Below are 18,762 nucleotides of genomic sequence, written 5' to 3'. Positions count from 1 at the left end.
AAAAAAGAAAATGATAAATGAAGACATAGATGCTTGTGAGGAAAAAGGAAACCCTAAAAGAGGAGTGCAGGGCTCAAAGGAGGAGGAATGAGTGTGTGAAAAACGAGCTTGTGAGCAGCCCGTGACCTCACAGCCGGCCGCGGCTGGCGTTTGCAATTTTCCCCCATTTATTTTAATAATGAAATTATTCAGTCTCCTCAGTGTCTTTTTGAAAATGAAAAGACGATACGCATCTGCCTGCTAGCGAACTCTCCGGGTTGACAAATTTCAAATTACAGTTTTCAGAGGACCATAGAATGAATGAAAATTGGTCACATAAGCGGAGGAGAAAAGTAATGTGTTCATGCCATGAATAGATTCTGAAACGGGAAGCATGGCACGACTGCGCTCGCTTTAAACTCCGCGCTTTGTGCACTGAAATGCCCTTTTATACTCGCCAAAGTGAAGTCAGAGCAACACAGACAGTGATTAATCACATTCAAAAACAGACCAGTAACGTGTAAAAGCATGAGGAAGCGATTCAGGCCCAGCATCATTCTGTAATATCATATGTTATGTATGCTGCATATTATGGCTGCAAGATGTGCACGAAATACTAGTATTCTGAATATGTTGCTATATACTGCAATTAAAAACACATTCATGAATCAATATTGTAACACAGTTGAATATTAGTTTTAATAGAAGTTAAACTTTTTTTTGGATTACAACAGAACACAAACTGAAGCTCATTTGGAGCTGTGATTAGTCAGGATGCTCACAGCTCATTTGGCTTGGTTAGTTATAGATGATGACATACAAAAGGTACTTTTACATGTTATCATCAATGTTTCAAATATTTTCACAGTTTCTGATACATAATGATACATAATATAACTGTAATCATCTATTTGTAGCATCTGCATGTCTGATAAGATGGGATTTTCACCTTTGAAATATGGATGTATAATATAATAGTTAATATCCATATTGCCTTGTAATTCAAAGGTGAAAATCCCATCTTGAGGCATATATATATATATATATATATATATATATATATATATATATATATATATATATATTGTTTTTAATTATTTTTGTGGCAGATATACCTATATATCTTTTCATTTTCAAATATATATATATATTTGATTTTCAGGATACAAGCTTTTAATATGCATAGAGTTTTGGTTGTTCGTGATATGCAATCTTCAATATTCATACAATGTTTGTTTATTTTTGTGATGTGGGCCCTTTGATATCCACAGAATAGTTGTTTTTTATAATATGGGCTCTTTGATATCCCTATAATTATTTTTCTATGATAGGGCCTCTTTAATATCCAATGAGTTCTGTTTTTAATGATATAGGCCCTTTAACATCAGAAACTAACTAACTAACTAACTTAACTATAACCTAACTATATGTTTAGGTCAGAACAATATAAACAGTTCAATAACGGATGGCAGATAGCAGAGAGCAGCTCAGGCCTGGAGTCATCCTGTAACATTACAGTCTTATACACCACACAACAGTGTAAGAAAGAGCCAACAGTGTAAGAAACGGATGAATTTTACTGTGGAAAAATCTGCAATTTAACTGCAAATTACCCCGACTTGGCCACATAATACCCCTCACAATGTGCAAATGCAGCCGGGCACGGTGAGGAAAAAAAAAATGCATAATTCACAGTGGTGGCATTTTTCTATCAGTGTAGGTCACATTGCTGAGCCACAGCACATTATAAGAGAGAACAAATCTTCAGCTAAGCCATGGCATTTTATCCAAATATGTTGAAACAGTGGGTCGCAACATTGCTCATAATGAAAAGCAGCCTCATTTCATTGTGCTCCCAAAATGACTTTCCGTGCCGTTGTAAAAGAAAGAAAGAAAGAAAAGAAAAAGTGCCCGGGAATTACAATTGGACGTACTTAAGCTTCAATAATAGTGGGGCAGCTTGGCACAGAGCCAGCTGCTGACCTCATATTCTGGAAGCAGTGAAGGCAAACACACAAAGAGAGGACACGCCGCAGTGCCACACTCACAGCAGCAGTGTTATGACGCACATACAGTACCAGTTAAGACAGCCATTAAGTACCAGTCATTCTTTTCAGGAGATATTTCACAGGAGATGAGACACAAAATAATCCGTGTTAAAAGACAGAGAAAACAGGACTTGTGGTAGACCACCAACACTGACCCCACCAGATAAACAGCACTTAAAGCTCCACTCTTGATTCAGATCTGAAAACATCCACAGGAGTTTCTGTCCATCCTTCCACTGTGAGAAGACACTCAACATTACGAGTCTGAAAGGATGTGTAGCTGTTAAGAAGCCCTTACTGAGAAAAGAAGATCACATGAACGATGTGATCACATCAACCAAAGAAGCTGCTGCTGTTTTCAGAACAATGGACTGACCACCCCTAAGAATCAGCTTTTATCTCGGCAGATTTTGTTGAGAAACTGAAAGCAAGTTTCCTGAAAAGAATGGAAGCTGTAATAAATATAAGGATGCTATACTATAAAATAATGAAAAAACTCATATTATATTTAGTTACATAATTTTTTTGTTAAATATGTTTACTGCTTTTTTCCAATGCTGAAAAATGAATGACTTGTACATGTTCCAAATTTCTGCATAATTAAATAGTTAATGGCCATCATACACCAACCTATAACACCAAATAACGCAAAATGTGAAATATTCAGATGGACTTTTTTCGCATCAATTCTATACACACTGGACACAACGCAAATTTCAGCAAATTGTTTGCACCTTACAAAAACAAGGGCCAGAATGTCTATGAGAAGGTCTGTTGCTTCTCAAAAGGGGGCTTTCCACTTTCCAGTTTCTCCACTTCATTTCAGGGACTAATACTTTACAAACTCTTTCACTCAGAGCTCAGACCACCGTAACTCATGCAGCTCCAAGCGAGACGAAGCACAAAGCCAACAGGCAAAATGTCCTTCACTCCCCACTCAAACGGTGACACTGGCCTACTGTCCATTTCAGGAAAGTGAAAGCATGAAGAGCTTTATTGCTTCAGTCAGAAAATAAATACCCTCTTAATAAAGACAGTTCTTCAAAGGTTCTTTAGTAAAGGCAATGGTTCTATATAGAACCATGAACATTAAAAGAACCATCTGTATGCTTTAATCCATGGTGAAACTGTTCTTCAGACTGATGGAGAATGTGTTGTATATGGTTCAGTATAGCTATTGTGACGCTTGTAACAACAGAAAAACCCTTTTTGGTGCAATAAATAGAACCATTTTCAATGCTTCTAAACAGAGCCATATACAACACATTCTCCATCAATTTGAAGAACCTTTTCACCACGTACAGAACCATTTAAACATGAAAGCATTCAGCCTATGGGATACAGCCCATGGTTTTAAACAGAATGATTGCCTATACTAAAGCATCATTGTAGAACCATCTTTGTTGGCTGTAATTTTTGTGAAAAAAGTTCTATTTGCTGGAACACGGCTGCTTTACAATCTTGGTTGTCATCATGCCAACAGCAGAGATGGCCGTGATTGGACAGTGGGTTCATGTTGCTGGTGAAAGGTTGCAAGAATCGTACAGAGGCATACAGAGGCAAATAAAATAATGTTGCATTTTTGCCATTGAGAAATTGCATTAGTTGTGCAAAATACCATCAGTTATATGAATACACTGCCTGATGTCTGAGACATTGTTATACAATAGCTTTGAGATATGATGTTGGCCTATAATGTATTTTAAAACTTTTTTTTTTTTCAGATTTTCCTTTATTTTACTATCATCAACATCACATATAAATCTCAGAAGACACGTGTAGGTTCACTGGTGGTTTTGGATAGTAAACAAAATGTCTACTTTTGTGTTGTAGACATTGTGACCCCTGGTTCCTTTCAGCACCACTGTAAAGACATCTGAGTTTCTACAATGAACCACTTCACACCAAACCACTCTGAATGACTGTTTACATCTTAACAATCTAATTATACAAAATTTTTGAAAAGGCTGTCTTAAATAAATAAAGGGTGGTCTCTGAATTTTGCACAGGACTGTAACTAAAATGAAAGACAAAAATGTCTTTATGGATTATACTGGACTAATGCAGAGGTGATGTACATACACACACACACACACAAATGTTTATCATGACACCCACAGTAAGTGACTCTGAAAAGAACTATGAAATCCCGCTCTGCTCTCCAGCCTTGGCCGGCACATGCACTGCATTCTCTAACACTCCATCTATCAGCGGTAACCCTGAGGCTTTCATACGCTTCCGCCAGCAAAACAAAACAAAAAGGAAAAACACGCTGATAAATAGGACTTTACCTGAGTCCTCTAACACTCTCAGCCAATGGCAGGCTGTTTCCATCACCACACAGGCTTGACCTGCTTCTGTGACATCACTTACTGGAACGTATTGACATCATTGACCTAAACTGCTTTTATGACATCATAAGCTTAAACTGCCTTTATGACGTCACAGATCTGAACTGCATTTATGACATCACAGAAATAAACTTCCTTAATGATATCACAGACTTAAACGACCTTATTGACAGCACAGACTTACACTGCATTCAGAGAATCACATAATTAAACTGCCTCTATGACATCACAGGTTTTAATTACTGTTATGACAACACAGTCTTCAATTGCATTTGTGATGTCACAGACATGATAACAGGCTTGAATTGTTTTCGTGACATCACAGACCTTAACTGCCTTCAGCTGTTTACAGACTTGAATTGCTTATACAGCATCACAGACTTTATCTGCTTTTATGACATCATTGGCTAGAATTGCTTTTGCTTCTGCGGTGACATTCTGACGGCCATGAAGAAACGGCGCCCACAGATAACACGATTAGCGGTCTGTGTCCGATTTGACCTTTCCAACTCCGCCACATTCTGTACCAACCAGCCGCTATCTGCAGATATGACCAAGAAACTGCTTTAAATCTGACAAAGTGATTGAACAAATGTTTCATTTTCTCTCGCATACAAGCTAGCAGGAGCATCCGCAGGCCTCACAGGCAAAACGAAATAAACATTCATGTGATTTGTCTGCGACTGGTGAATGTTGTTGGGACCACGTGAGAGAACAAGATTGTGTGGCACTATTTCACAGCCTGGATTAGGAATATCCAGCATTCAAGATCGGAGATTCACACACATTTTAAACAATGACGTCCACCTGCCTGTTCACCATCATGCACATGACCAACTGGATGATCTCTCCAGAATACAACATCACTGTCACACGAAAACCTCTTTTCTGTAATTATTTTTTACACCATATGAAAACACCAGATGCACTTTATATTATGTGAACATGTCATTATGAATAGACCAATAGAAATGCTCCAAAAATGTATGATAACCTCAAGCTGTCTGTCATATCACACATATCACTATGTCATATTGCTTCTGATGTACCTCCTTTGTTTGTCCACTCACTGTCCACTTTACTAAAATCCCCTCCCTTGTAGCCCCACCTTGCCAGTGCACAGTTAGAGACTATAGCTCACCCAGATAATTTCTGGTCAACAGCAGTCCTATGGTCAGATAAATGGGGTAGAGGAGTGCTGGCAAATTGTGCTGAAGTACAGTCTCAAAATGTACAAAAATATAGTGGACCAACAAGGTATGCATTTCTAATAAAGCAGCCAGTTGGTGGACATACAAGGGAGGGGTTTCTAATAAGGTGGCCAGTAAGTGAAAGTACAAGGTGGATGTTTCTAATCAAGTGGCCAGTGAGTGGAAGTACAAGGTAGGTGTTTCTAATAAAGTGGCCAGTGAGTGGAAGTACAAGGTAGGTGTTTCTAATAAAGTGGCCAGTGAGTGGAAGTATAAGGTAGATATTTCTAACAAAGTGGCCAGCGAGTGGAGGTATATGGAAGGTCTTTACGATGAAGTGGTCAATTCATCTATGCACACACAACTACAATGGACTTCCAGTTTGGTACCTCATATTCCTGTGAGAACTTCAGGTTGTCGTTCGCTTTCAGTCTCTCCAGATGGTCTGCTAGGTCCATGATCGGGATGGGCGGGTGGCTGGCCATGCCTGCAGAAAGGAAACAAAGCAGACGAGGCTTTAGCACTAGCAGCAAAGCCCAATACAAACACATCAGTGATAAATTAGTGAAAAGCATGTGGTTCGTAAGGGGATGGAAAAAGGTGAGTGCTGTTAGGCCAGAGAAATCACTCAAAGCAGTGGCATGCTTTCAGGAGATGGAGACGAAGGAAGCCAATGAGAACCAACTTCTCCAAAAACTGCGCATTCCTGGTGCGAGAGAAGAATGTTAATTCGCACGCAAGCGGCAACCAGCCGGTTAACATGACAAAAAATAAAAAAAAGGTAGACAAAAATGAAAACAAACTAACAAAAAAAAAAAAATACGGAGCGTTAACGTTAGGGCCTGGATGTTGTAGCCTAGCGAATTAGCGAATGACATGGATCTAAAAACCAAGCGCCACTTACAAAACGTCAACAATGTTCTCTTTGCGATGCCATGAAGTGAAGCGTTTGTGAATTAGCCTTAATTATTAAATGGGGAAAAAAATCATAAAGGAAAGAACAAGAAAAGGAGGAAAAAACAAGAAAAAAAGGGATGGCGAATGTATAAACGAGACCAACTAACTTGACAGATGGAGGTTACTGGGGTAACCGGAGGCTCCAGGACCTGCGAAGGAAAACGAAGGGGGGGGGGTCCGGCGTAAATAAAATGTCGCTGAGGTTAAAGCAATGTGGTGAAATACACCTGAAATTAAATAAAGCTGCACAAATAACACAAGTTCCATATGCTAATGAGACATTTCCCTAGTGCTCTACACGCAGACTTGTTAGTAAAAAAAAAACACAAACACACACACACACACTGTTACATGCTAGTAGCCGACAAAGACTATCGTGCAGAAAACAATACACAAATTAACACAGAGGCACAGCAGCACTGACCACGCAAATTAAAGAGCTATACGAGGTTCAGAGAATGATGAGCAGGAAACACTTCATCAACCGACAGCACATAAACACGACTAGAGACGTGTGGATGAGAACGCTCAGAGGGTTCTCAGTAAACGACAAGAAACAGTGAACCTCGCAAAAAAGACTTATAAACAATCACAAATACAGAATAAACAGAGCTGCACTAACACGATTAGATTCAATGTTCATTTAACTCTCAGAAGATGAAGCTGTCACTGGCGATAAAACCAACAAAAAGCCATTTATGTGAATTATTCCAAGTTTTTTTCTTCCTTCAATTCTTTCTTTGTTTCTGTCTTTCTCTCTCTCTTCTTTCTTCCTGCTTTCCTTTCCTTCTTCTTCCTTTACATTTTTCCTTCTTTTTTACTTTTTTCTTTTTCATCTTGTTCTTTCTTTCTGCCTTTCTTTTGTCTTCTGTCTTTCCTCTTTCTCTCACTTTTTCTTCGTTTTTGTTTCATTTCTCTTGTTCTTTTTATTCTTTCTTTCCTTCAGTTTTTTCTGCCATTTTTCTCCTTCTATCCTTTCTTTATTCCTGCTTTCCTTCTGTCTTCTTTTCCTTTTCTTCCTCCTCACCAAGCTTATTTCTTGTTCTTTTTATTCTTTCTTTCTTTCTTTTTCTCCTTCCTTCTATCTTACTTTCTTCCTCGTTTCTTCTTTCCTTCTTTTATTCTTTCTTTCTTTTTTCTTTTCTTTTTCTTCCTCCTCACCAAGCTTTTTTCTTTTGTTTTTATTCTTTCTTTCTTTCTTTCTTTCTTTCGTTCGTTTTTTCTTCCTTCTTTCTCCTTATCTTTTTTCCTTCTTTCTTGCTTTCTGTTTTATTCTAATTTACTTTTTAATTTTTTCATTCATTACTGTCATTCTTTCTTCCTTCTTTTTTTCTTCATTACTGTTGTTCTTTGTTTTGTTTCCTTTTTTTCCTTAGTTACTTTTCATTCTTTCTTTCTTTCCTTCTGTCTTCCCTTCTTCTTTCCTTCATATTGTTTGCCTTGTAAACACTGTATTTTCCATCAGGAAATAGCAAAACAGAATAATAGCTTCTAAGGACATGAACAACTAAGCTAGTTATGCTAGTGCTGTATGACATATTTCTGCATTTGTGAAAGTTTTGAGGCCGTTCAAAGCCGAAATACGAAGTCTTTCTGCTTCAGAGCACAGCAGAGCTGTGACCTTGAGGGCGTGTGGAGGCTGTCGAACACAGATCATTTTACTACTTTTTTTCAAAAGATTTGTAGGTGCAGATCAAAATTGGGTATGAAAGATAGAAATGGGGCGGATTCGGCAATGCAGCGGCGGAGGAGAAGAAAAAAGAAAAGCGTGCCCAGATGCATGATGGGAAAGGTGTGGAGGTGTCAAGGGGAGAAAGCATGTGGAAGGTGGGCCCTAATAAACGGTTTGAGAGAAAGAGAGAGCGAGAGAGAGGGAAAGAGAGGGGATGTATGTCTGGACGGTTCTTTTATCGCGGCGGCTGACAGAAGTAGGCATTAGCTAATGGAAAAAGCGAAGGAGAGGCGGAAGAGTGCACCCATTCACCGCCACTCAAGATCCATTTCCAGCCGCGGCGACAATGAAACTGCCACTCGCGCCGCCACGCTAACGCGCTAACGTCGAGCACCCTCAAGATGAAAATGTGAGATGGAGGAGGGCGCCATCAAGAGTTTGTGAAGAGGAGGAGGAGGAGGAGGAAAAGTGGCAGACTAATGCAGCGGTCCTCAACTGAAAGCTCTCAGCAGAGGAGAAAAAGACGAGAAGAAGGAGCGTAGGAGAGCGAGAGTTTCTCCTGATGAGCTGTTTGGCAAGCAAGAGCTCATAAAGGACGAAGCCACACAATGGTATGCAAAAGTTTAGTGCATAGTTTCTGTTTAACACTGGAAAAATAAATAAAACATGAAATACACAGTGTGCCGTAACTTTTGCACAGGCCACATTTTTGTTTCCCCACCCCCAAAAGTGTTGAATTCAACAAATAAACAGTAATTGTGCATTAAATTGTGCAGAAATGTGCTCTCCGCAGAGAATATGAGCTTATTTTCACTTAGAAATTCATGTAATTTGACCAGGGGTGCTCAAACTTCTGCATCTCAATGTGATACACTGTAACTTTAACAACAAATTAAAGGGATAGTTAGACGAACTAACAACAAATGTAGTTAATCATGGTGTCTAAAATTGCTTCTTCAGTTTTAGTAATGTGGCTAACTAGGAACCCACAAATTAGTAAATTAGCACTGTACAAACTCTCTCAAACCCTGTGGAGTTAAGTAATCTCAAATAGACTCGCTTAAGTGGTTTCTGATGAACATCTATAGGCATGGATAAAAATCCAGACTTCAGGATGGCTAAACTGCTAAAAGATATGTCAGCTATGCTAATGTTCTTTAGCCAGTGTTCACAGATGACAGTGTGTCATTCAGAGCTAGAAACCACAAAAGTAAGACTATTATAGGTTACTTAACAACTCCATACAGTTTCTAGCATGCTAATCTGCTGATTGGTGATTGGTACTAGCTTTCATGACTTGTTAGCTACATTAGCCTCACAGCTCCAATAAAAAAGTAAATGAGCAAACTTCAGTTATTACATTTGAGGACATTATGTAAATTAGGTTTTTTTTTTGCCAAACTATTCTTTTGAATGATTAATGCTTGTCACAAAAGCTAAGCCACCACAAATACCTCTTTAAACCCCACATTAGCTTTCCAAGGATGAAAGCAATGAACGCCCCAACACTGACTGGACTAATAATTAAAAGAAATTGGCCTATGCTCCACCCACAGACGTGCTTATTCACAGTAAGGCTGGAATGCAAGTGCATTCAGTGACTGAATATAAATATATATATACACAGTACAGGTCTTTACGGCTGGCTGATTCAAGTGGCCGAGTGGTTCTCACCTCGTCAGCCAAGGTTAAGGGGGAACAGTTATGTTCACAGCTTGTCAACTTCTACGTTCCTCCTTGCTCTCTCTTTCTCACTCCAGTGCTCCTGGGCCAGATAAATCTAGGAGTTCACTTTCAGGGGTGGGCAATATGATGATATTTATCGATACCATGATAAATTACATGTTGTGTCACACTATGCTTTTCTGAACTTGCTGTGGATATCGTCAGTACTTCATGAAAGCTAAATCACTGCATGTTTCATTACAAATAGGGCATCATTAGCCTTGTTTAACTGTATTTAATGCAGTGCAGTACGTAAAACAGTAAACAAAAATCACTGTATTCATATATTTTGGTTTTTTTTTAAATGTGTGATGCATACTGAGTACCGACAAATTGTATTTAAGAATTGTGATATTACTTCTTTGTCATATCGCACGGAAAGTCTGATTTGATATTCTAAAATAACATAATAAGGAATCCACAATGATATCAGATGTCCGTATATAAAAAACGGTCAACGGTTGAAATATGAACAGGAAAGCTTGTAACGCTCAGCTGTTTATGAGGATAGTCCCACCTTTCAATAAAATGAGCCAGTCAGCTTGCTGTTTAAGCCGCAAGCAGGAAATGCTCCCCCCTCATTGTGGAGATATGCACATGCGCAGTAGCCAGAACAATCTGGAAAGTGTTTTATCTGTGTTACTTGAGCCAAACGCTACTAACTATTTATGCTGTTTTTAACATTTTAACATAACTGCCCAGACATGTTGCCAAAACCGCTACTGAGCGGACAGACTTTCCTATAAGGACTTTGTGGTAATTCAAACCAATATTTGATAATAAATTTGTTGTACTGCAGAATGTTTAGGTGCCGCTGGTTTACTGCACTAAAATATCATTTGGCTAAATTTGTTACCCTATAGAAATAAATGTTGTTTCTCTACAATGCTAATCCAGGTATTTCCAATATCTACATTTCATAAATACATCCATATCCAAATACATCCGGCATCGACAAGATTCCTATACCACAGAAAGTCAAACTTGATATTCCAAATTTCTAAATTACAAACCTATGATTGGCCAACAATTGATAAAAATGCAACCTGACTTCAACCTTGTTTTTTATGTGGATTGCACAATTTTTTGACCAAAAAACTGTATTATCTACTAAATTATCTATTTTCAAATGTAAAAAACTAAATTGAAAAACTAAGAGCAGCGTCTAGCTCTTGTCTTCTAGCCTTTAGTCATAGGTGGCTTTAATCACACAACCATAGTAGTTTTGAAGGGGGTACCTACCTGCCTGACACTCTCCATCTGTACATAATTTTGTCTTTGTATCAATGTGTGTGTCTTCCTGTAAAGCACTTCAAGATATTGGAGAAGGTGTGATATAAATAATTATTATTAGTAGTATTATCATTAATGACACTATCACTTAAATTAGTGGCTCTTAAACATCACTTATTTCTGCTTACCCTGTACTGTGCAAAAGTTTTTGGCATCTAAGAAGCGATCTGTAAAGCCACTCATCTGGACAGTGAACATTCATTTGGTCAAAAAAATTTCAACTTTAGAATAAACACGAATAACCAAACCATTGTGATTGCTCTGTGGGCGTTAGCTTAATTCTTTCTAGATCTCTCCTTGAGCAAGTCCAGTATTTACGGTTACCATCCAATAACCTAGTTTATCTAATTAATCCTTCATTAAATTAAATCAGGTGCTGCTGATGGAACTGAACAAACAAAAAACTGTATTTATGTTTATCTGTGTTGATTCTAGTGTTTACATGAACAGTTTTTAACAAGACTTTTGCACAATGCAGTATCGACTACTGGCTATTTCAGAAGACACTCTTCAATTATTGATGCTCCACAGCAGTCTGACCTGTTCTCAGGTCAGCTGTGTTTGCTCTTCCTCTATCTGCCCCTCATTGGAGACACTTTGACCTTCTTTATTTATTGGACTCCTGTCTCGTCCTGTCCAGCCTATCAAGCAACTCCATTCATCTGTACAGTAGAGCAGCTGTGGCCAAACAAACACCTTGAGAACTGTTGGCGTAGCACTCCGGCTAATTTTTCCAGTACATGCACACCTTAGTGTCCACAAGGCTAATGGGTCAGCCCTTTCCCAGGAGAGCACACAATGCAGACAATCACTGAAAGCAAGTTTTTAACCTCTAGGAACCTGACCGTATGCTTTTGTTACATGTGATATTCTTTAAACAGAAATAAGTTATAAATAACTTCATAAATCTAATTGAAGCTATTAGGCTAGTGTAGCTTATCTGTAAAAAAATAAATAAATAAATAAAAAAACTAACTTCGGGCTTCAGTATAGCCGCTGCTACCATTTTTGGCTATGCTTTAGTTAAGTGTCTTTTTGTCCATGTTTATAGAGAACAACAGTGTCAGAAACCACATAATCAAGTCTATCTGAAATTACTTCAAGCAGTACTCTGGCCACAATGATAATCTAACCAATGCTTCATCTGTTGTAAACACATCTGCTTACCTCCTACAATGGTGTTACAATAGTCTCTAGACTGAGAATTCCCATTTAAAGAGTATGAAAACCCCCATTCTGGCGATGTGTCTTGAAGCTTGGAGGAAAAACTACAGTGGCTTTTTGGAGATAGGCATTTGAAATGTTTTTTCCTGCTCACTGCATAATGCAGAAAAGCAAAAGCTAATGTTACAGTGGCTATGCTAGCACTCAGGATCAGAAATGTTACTAATGGTTGTCTGACATATCTGTGCAACGTATGTTGGGGACTGTACTAAGAGGATGCTGATGGATGAAAACACAAATGGGATATAAGATTGTATATGTGGACTTTAATGCTGCTACAAAACTTGACAAATTACTGGTTCAATGCTGGTTTTAGGCCGGAACGCCCCTTTAACAGCCCAGCAATACTTAAGGCAAGCATGCAATTTAGGCATGCAATTTCCACAATGCTAATTGCAAGCCACAATCACTAAGTTCCATTACTTGTTAGCTACATTAGCCTCATAACTTTAGTGCAAAACTAAAGAGGCAAACCTCAGGCACAAAATACGTAGTGGCTAATCGACTGCATTTGGAGAAAGAGGGAAATATGATTAGCTGAACTACTCTTACTTAGCTCATTTGTTCATTAGCTGCTGTATCATGTGTGTTAAGGCAGGGATAGTCTCGCAAGCCAGACTTCCGCATATCATCAGAGAGTCTGGTGTGTTTTGTTGCTCAATATAACCAAGAACTGCTTACTTTGACAAGAAAGGGCAGTTTGACTGACAACCACAGTTGTATCAGCTGTTTTAGCATGACATATAAAGGCAGGTGATTTTCGAAACGGACCTGCAACAAAAAACAAACCTACAGTGGCAAACTCTAGAGGACAGCTCCCTCAAAAGCTAAAAAAATCTTCAAAAAACAAACCTCTCAAAAAAAGCTTTTAAAGCTGTAACGTTGTGAACTTTTTTCAGTCCAGAAACTTCATTCCAAAAGGCTTAGTGACTACTTGTATTCATGCATTTCCCAAAGGACTGATAAAACTACTGCATGAAAGTGTGTACATATGGACATGTGGAGAGCCAAACACAGCTTAATGTACAATAGATATTAGATACTCCATGTGTGGGCAAAGCATCTGATGCTGAGACTATGGCAGGGAAACAGGATTGGTATTGAGAACCAATGTTGTACATTCATTCAGTCTACAAGTTCCAACCAGAACAAATAATTAAACATTCCAAAAGTCTGAGCTCTAAACTGCTGGGAAATGAGTGTAATTGATACTTCGTGTAAGGCAAAGTGAAACGCAACACCAACGACCAGACATTTTTGACAAATTCTCGGGCAAAGCACCGACGCTTCTGGACATGTCTAGATAGCATCCATATTCCATTGAGATCCCTTTTAAAAGGCAGGTGCGAACAAGAGTGATTAGAATGTGATCAGATTTGGTTCCTGTTCCCAAAGCAGATGCGTTCACATATTCTCTCTGAGGTGTGATTACAGCCATATGTATTGGCTAGCTTCAGTAAACATGTTCTCCATTCTAAGGTATCTTAGATGGACCACAATTGAAAACTGAAGGTGCTCAAAGCAAAAAATCTGAAACGATCGCCAAAGGAAGACATCTGGGCAAGTTAAGATGATGCAATGAATGCTTAGAAGAGTTTTCTTTTATGATTCTAGTACCTATCTATACTTCAGCTCACAAATGTGCTCTTTGGTAGCAACTGTTGCTAGGTGAGACAAGCATTAGATAACACTGATAAAACCCAGATGCAACCTAACAAGAAACTGAAGAACATAAGTCAGTTTATATCACAGTACTTACACACTAAGAATACCTGCATGAATAACTCACTCTAAATGTAGGTATTGTGATATAAACTGAGTCTGTTCTACAGTTTCTCATTAGGTTGAATGAATATCTCACTCTAAATGTAGGTACTGTGATATAAACTGAGTCTGTTCTACAGTTTCTCATTAGGTTGAATGAATATCTCGCTCTAAATGTAGGTATTGTGATATAAACTGAGTGTGTTCTACAGTTTCTCATTCGGTTGAATGAATATCTCACTCTAAATGTAGGTATTGTGATATAAACTGAGTCTGTTCTACAGTTTCTCATTGTGTTGAATGGAATTTTTGCCAATGCTTGTCCAACCTTGCAACAGTTGCTTTTAAAAAGAAAAGCATTTGTGGGCAGAGCATGAAACATACATCTGGAAGAAGAGGCTGGGAATTAAAAGTGGAAACTGTAGATGCACAATGCTGATTAGTGATCCGAACAGTGTTGTAAGATCATTAAGGATGAACCAAAAGCAAAAACAGAGATCTGGAATCAGGTTTTAGACGCTTATGATGTCTTTTGTTGATGAAGATGAGGATGATTACACTTCACTGTACTTACCAGGGGTTTGGAAATTGAGTCTGCGCAGCTCCACCGGATCAGTGGGATGATGGGAAGGCATCTCTTTGCTGTTGGGCAGACTGCCTTTCCTCGCCTCTGACTCTGCTCGTTTCCTAAAACATCAGAGAAAAGTGTGATTATTTTGATGATTCGCTGTAAATGCTTTGTAGAAGTTCACCTTTATTTAATGGACATTCAATTAAATCTCTATTAAAACTACATTAAAATTGAAATCCACTATTTTTTTCACAATTTCTGCATAATTAAATAGTAATGATGTAAACAAAATCATTCCGAGTGGTTTGGTGTGAAATGCTCTGTTCTAGAAAAGCTCACCAAGTCAGAATTGATCACAGTAGTGGTGATAGGAACCAGACGTCCACCTCTAAAATCTCCCTCAAAGAAAGTTATTTCATAAAATGGTTAGGAATTCGCTGCCTGATGTCTGAGACACTGTTTTTGGTAGTTTTGAGATAAAAAGTTGGTCTAAAATTGAACTTTTTAAAACCATTCATGGTGGAGATGTACATGCAAGCCATACTGAGGCAAAAAGGTCCCCAAAGAAAACTTATATTTTCAGATTTATCTTTATTTCAACATCATTAACATCACATATAAAACTCAGAAGACACATGTAGGTTCACTGGATGTTTTGGGTAGTAAATAAAGTGTCTATATTTGTGTCGTAGACGTTGTGACTTCTGGTTTCTATCACTACCACTGTAAAGAAATCTGAGTCTCTACAATGAATCATTTCTCATCAAACCACTCTGAATTAACTAACAATAACCCTAAACTGATGTCATATTTCATGCAATAAAATCATATTTGTATAGTGTAAGCGGTTTAGATGATGGATGGATGGATGGATGTATAGTTTTCCCATTTATGAGAAATGTTATCAATCAGCCAATTTGTTTCTATAGTTGTGCACTGGAGCTATAAGGCTAATGTAGCTAACAAGTAATGTCTAGCAATTAGCATTGTGCTAACCGCAAGCCTAAATCATCACAACACCATGTGTTGTTAGGTAATCTCTAATAGACTTTTTATGTGGTTTCTGACACTGTATGACATACAGTTATCTATAAACATGGACAAAAGTATGCTAGGATAGCTAAAAACAGTATAGCAGGAGCCACTCTTGAAGACTGAGTTTTGCCCTGAAGTAAACTTCAGACATCAAAAATGTTGGTTGACCGCTTGTGTTTAAGAGGGAAAACTGCCTTTTTCTTTTTCTTTTTTTGCTGAACTATCATTTTAATCTTAACCCAAAACTGTAATCTAACCCTACTGATAATCAGATGAGTTTCACCCAGATAGTTTGAACTATAAAGATGCAGGGAGCCATCAAAATAAAGAGAGGTAGAGGTATCTTGCCATGCAGAAAATGCCTTTTTGCTTTCATTTGTTGTTCATTTCTGGATAGGTTGTCATAGTTTGGCACCCGCAGGAAGTGTCTGATTTCTGATCTTTTCCAGATACCATCCGTGACCAGGCTTAGCGACGAAGGCGTATTGTTTTCAGATCAATTCATTCTTCCACAATCAGCTGTGCGGAAAGCTGATGAGTAACAGCATAAGACTGCTTGTGCTGAAAGAATGGAGCATAGCTAACTAGGCTATTCTTTACAGGACATGATCACACAGATCATGCTTTAGTGAATAAGGCTGTAATGATCAGACTACGTTATTTGGCCATATGGCAGGATTTACATATTAATCCACACAAATACAGAAACGCATTAGTAACAGATGACTCTCTGAGTCATTACTTATGCCTTGAGCTCAGCTATTCATTTTTAAAGCTATGCGCTGTCCTACTGAAAACTGAATACATTGAGTTATTCAATTTTTCATACTATTTTAACAACATAATCTGCATTACAGAGATATTCACAACATGAACTTTGACTTAAAGACCCGATGTGTGCTACATTAAAGGGTTAAAGCACTAGACAATCAGCCAAGACATGTTTGGTGTCTGAGGTTTGCTTCTTTAATTTAGCACTGTGAGGCTAACAGGTAACACGTGCCTCAAACTGTGGAGTTATTCAGTAGTCTCTAACAGACTTGATCATGTGGTTGTTTTCAGATCTGAATCAGAAGTGTGATTTTCTTCTATTTCTCAAAGACGAAAGCTTAAAATGCTGTTTCTCTGATGGGGACAGTTTTGGTATCTACCAGGTCTTTAGGAATTTCATTTTGTTAGGAGTCTGTTTAGCTTTAATCAGTTTTTGAACTCGTTTTGGAAACGCTTGTTTGTCCACTTATTTTCCTTTGACTTTCTCCTTCCTTATGCAGGTGGATTTATCTGATATCTAATCTCCTCGCACATATTTCCTTAAAAATGGACAGCTTCTACTTAAAGACTGTATTGACTGGAAATAAATAAGTGAAGGATCTCAGACTTTTGCACAGTACATCAATAAATGTCTTGGCTGATCGACCACATTTGGGAAAATCTGTGTAAATTTGATGTTTTCCTTGCTCTATGTTTGCAGAGCTTTTTCTCTAATGCCAAGTACATTCCGAAACCATTAAGAACAAGGTAAAGCGCCCTGCAAACGGTCCTCATGCCTCTAAACGGCAGAACAGTAAAATGAAAGCATATAAAGGTAAGATAAAGTCTTTGGTAGATGCTGTGTAACTCAGCAGTTTTACAGCCTGGCACTACAGGAACTTCTTACAGGAAAGAAACTGCTGATTGAAGCAAACAGGACAAAAAAGAGTTCCTCCAACAAGGCAAGAGGCTTCATTCAACAAATCAAAGGGTTTAGGTTCAGGATGACATCACGCAACGCTTACAGCAAGATGTTCCCAGGAGAGTTCCAGACTAAAGCAGTGAAATGAGTACAAATCTCTTCTGCTAGAGAGATTCAGCATCACAGAGTGGATGTATCTACTGCTCTTAGGCTTTGAATCACTTATCATATTGATCATTTGTGTAATTTCATATACTTTAATCATCTTTACGATGAGGAAAGAAACACTATACGCATTGTACACCATTTTTATTTACAACTTTATTCTGGATTTCAGTTTTATTAGAGCTTCATTCTGGATATTCATTTACTGGAACATCACTGAGGTATTAATTTTAATAGAACTTCATTCTGGATATTAATTTAGTAGAACGTCACTGAGATATTAATTATATTAGATCTTCATTCTGGATATTAATTTATTAGAACGTCACTGAGATATTAACTTTATTAGAAGTTCATTCTGGATATCAATTTATTAGAATGTCACTGAGATATTAATTTTATTTGAACTTCATTCCGGATATTAATTTATTGGAACATCATTGAGGTATTAATTTTATTAGAACTTCATTCTGGATATCAATTCCACTAGATTTTCATTCGGGATATTAATTTTAATAGATCTTCATTCTGGATATCAATGTTATTTAGAAATCCATTCTGAACATTAATTTAACTTAATTTTGGATATTAGTTTTGTTATAACTTCATTCTGGAACCTTCTACAGCTCCGTTCATACAATATTTCTTTCTTTTTATAAGGAGTAGCATAAGTATGATGACCGAATCAATTTTCATATTAATCTGCAAGCATTTTAGTTAATATAAAAGAGATACAGAGATATAAAGTGATGAGTATTGACTTCAGTCATTCAGTAACGCCTGACAGACCCTAAGCTACATTTTTCTTACAGAACAAAACACAGTGATACCTATAGCTTCAAAGATGAAGGAAGGCCAGCGCTAAATTCATGAATAAATGCATTTTGGGGGGTTTTAAGCCTATCACAGGCCTCGGTACTCCATGAACTGCACCTGTTTAGCTTTTTCTTTGCTCTAACAGGCCTGATTTTAAAGGTATTAACCTTTAGAAAGTCTGGATTATTGCCATCGTTTTGTCATACTATTCAAATATAATCACGTAAATATGTAAGCATTGGATTGCAACTACGTTAATTATCGAAAGGTTTGAGTTTGCACTTCTGCCTTTTTTTCAGA

At 37.8% G+C, this 18,762-nt stretch overlaps 1 protein-coding gene across 1 annotated transcript in view; it reads right to left on the bottom strand.

Annotated features, from left to right (window-relative positions):
- The window catches only part of LOC118816675 (receptor-type tyrosine-protein phosphatase delta-like), a 701,473-nt gene that overhangs the window by 45,009 nt on the left and 637,702 nt on the right, over positions 1 to 18,762 (bottom strand). Inside the window, exons 33-35 of the mRNA XM_036583195.1 lie at positions 14,778 to 14,890; positions 6,633 to 6,674; positions 5,958 to 6,055 (exon numbers count right to left, since the gene is read on the bottom strand). Coding sequence (XP_036439088.1) covers positions 5,958 to 6,055; positions 6,633 to 6,674; positions 14,778 to 14,890 — 253 coding nt within the window. The remainder of the gene's footprint in view (positions 1 to 5,957; positions 6,056 to 6,632; positions 6,675 to 14,777; positions 14,891 to 18,762) is intronic.

The sequence above is a fragment of the Colossoma macropomum genome, unplaced genomic scaffold (genome assembly GCF_904425465.1).
Source record: "Colossoma macropomum unplaced genomic scaffold, Colossoma_macropomum, whole genome shotgun sequence".
NCBI classification, from domain to species: domain Eukaryota; kingdom Metazoa; phylum Chordata; class Actinopteri; order Characiformes; family Serrasalmidae; genus Colossoma; species Colossoma macropomum.
Note: the sequence above shows the minus strand (reverse complement) of the source record. Positions and strands in the feature narration are given on the sequence as shown.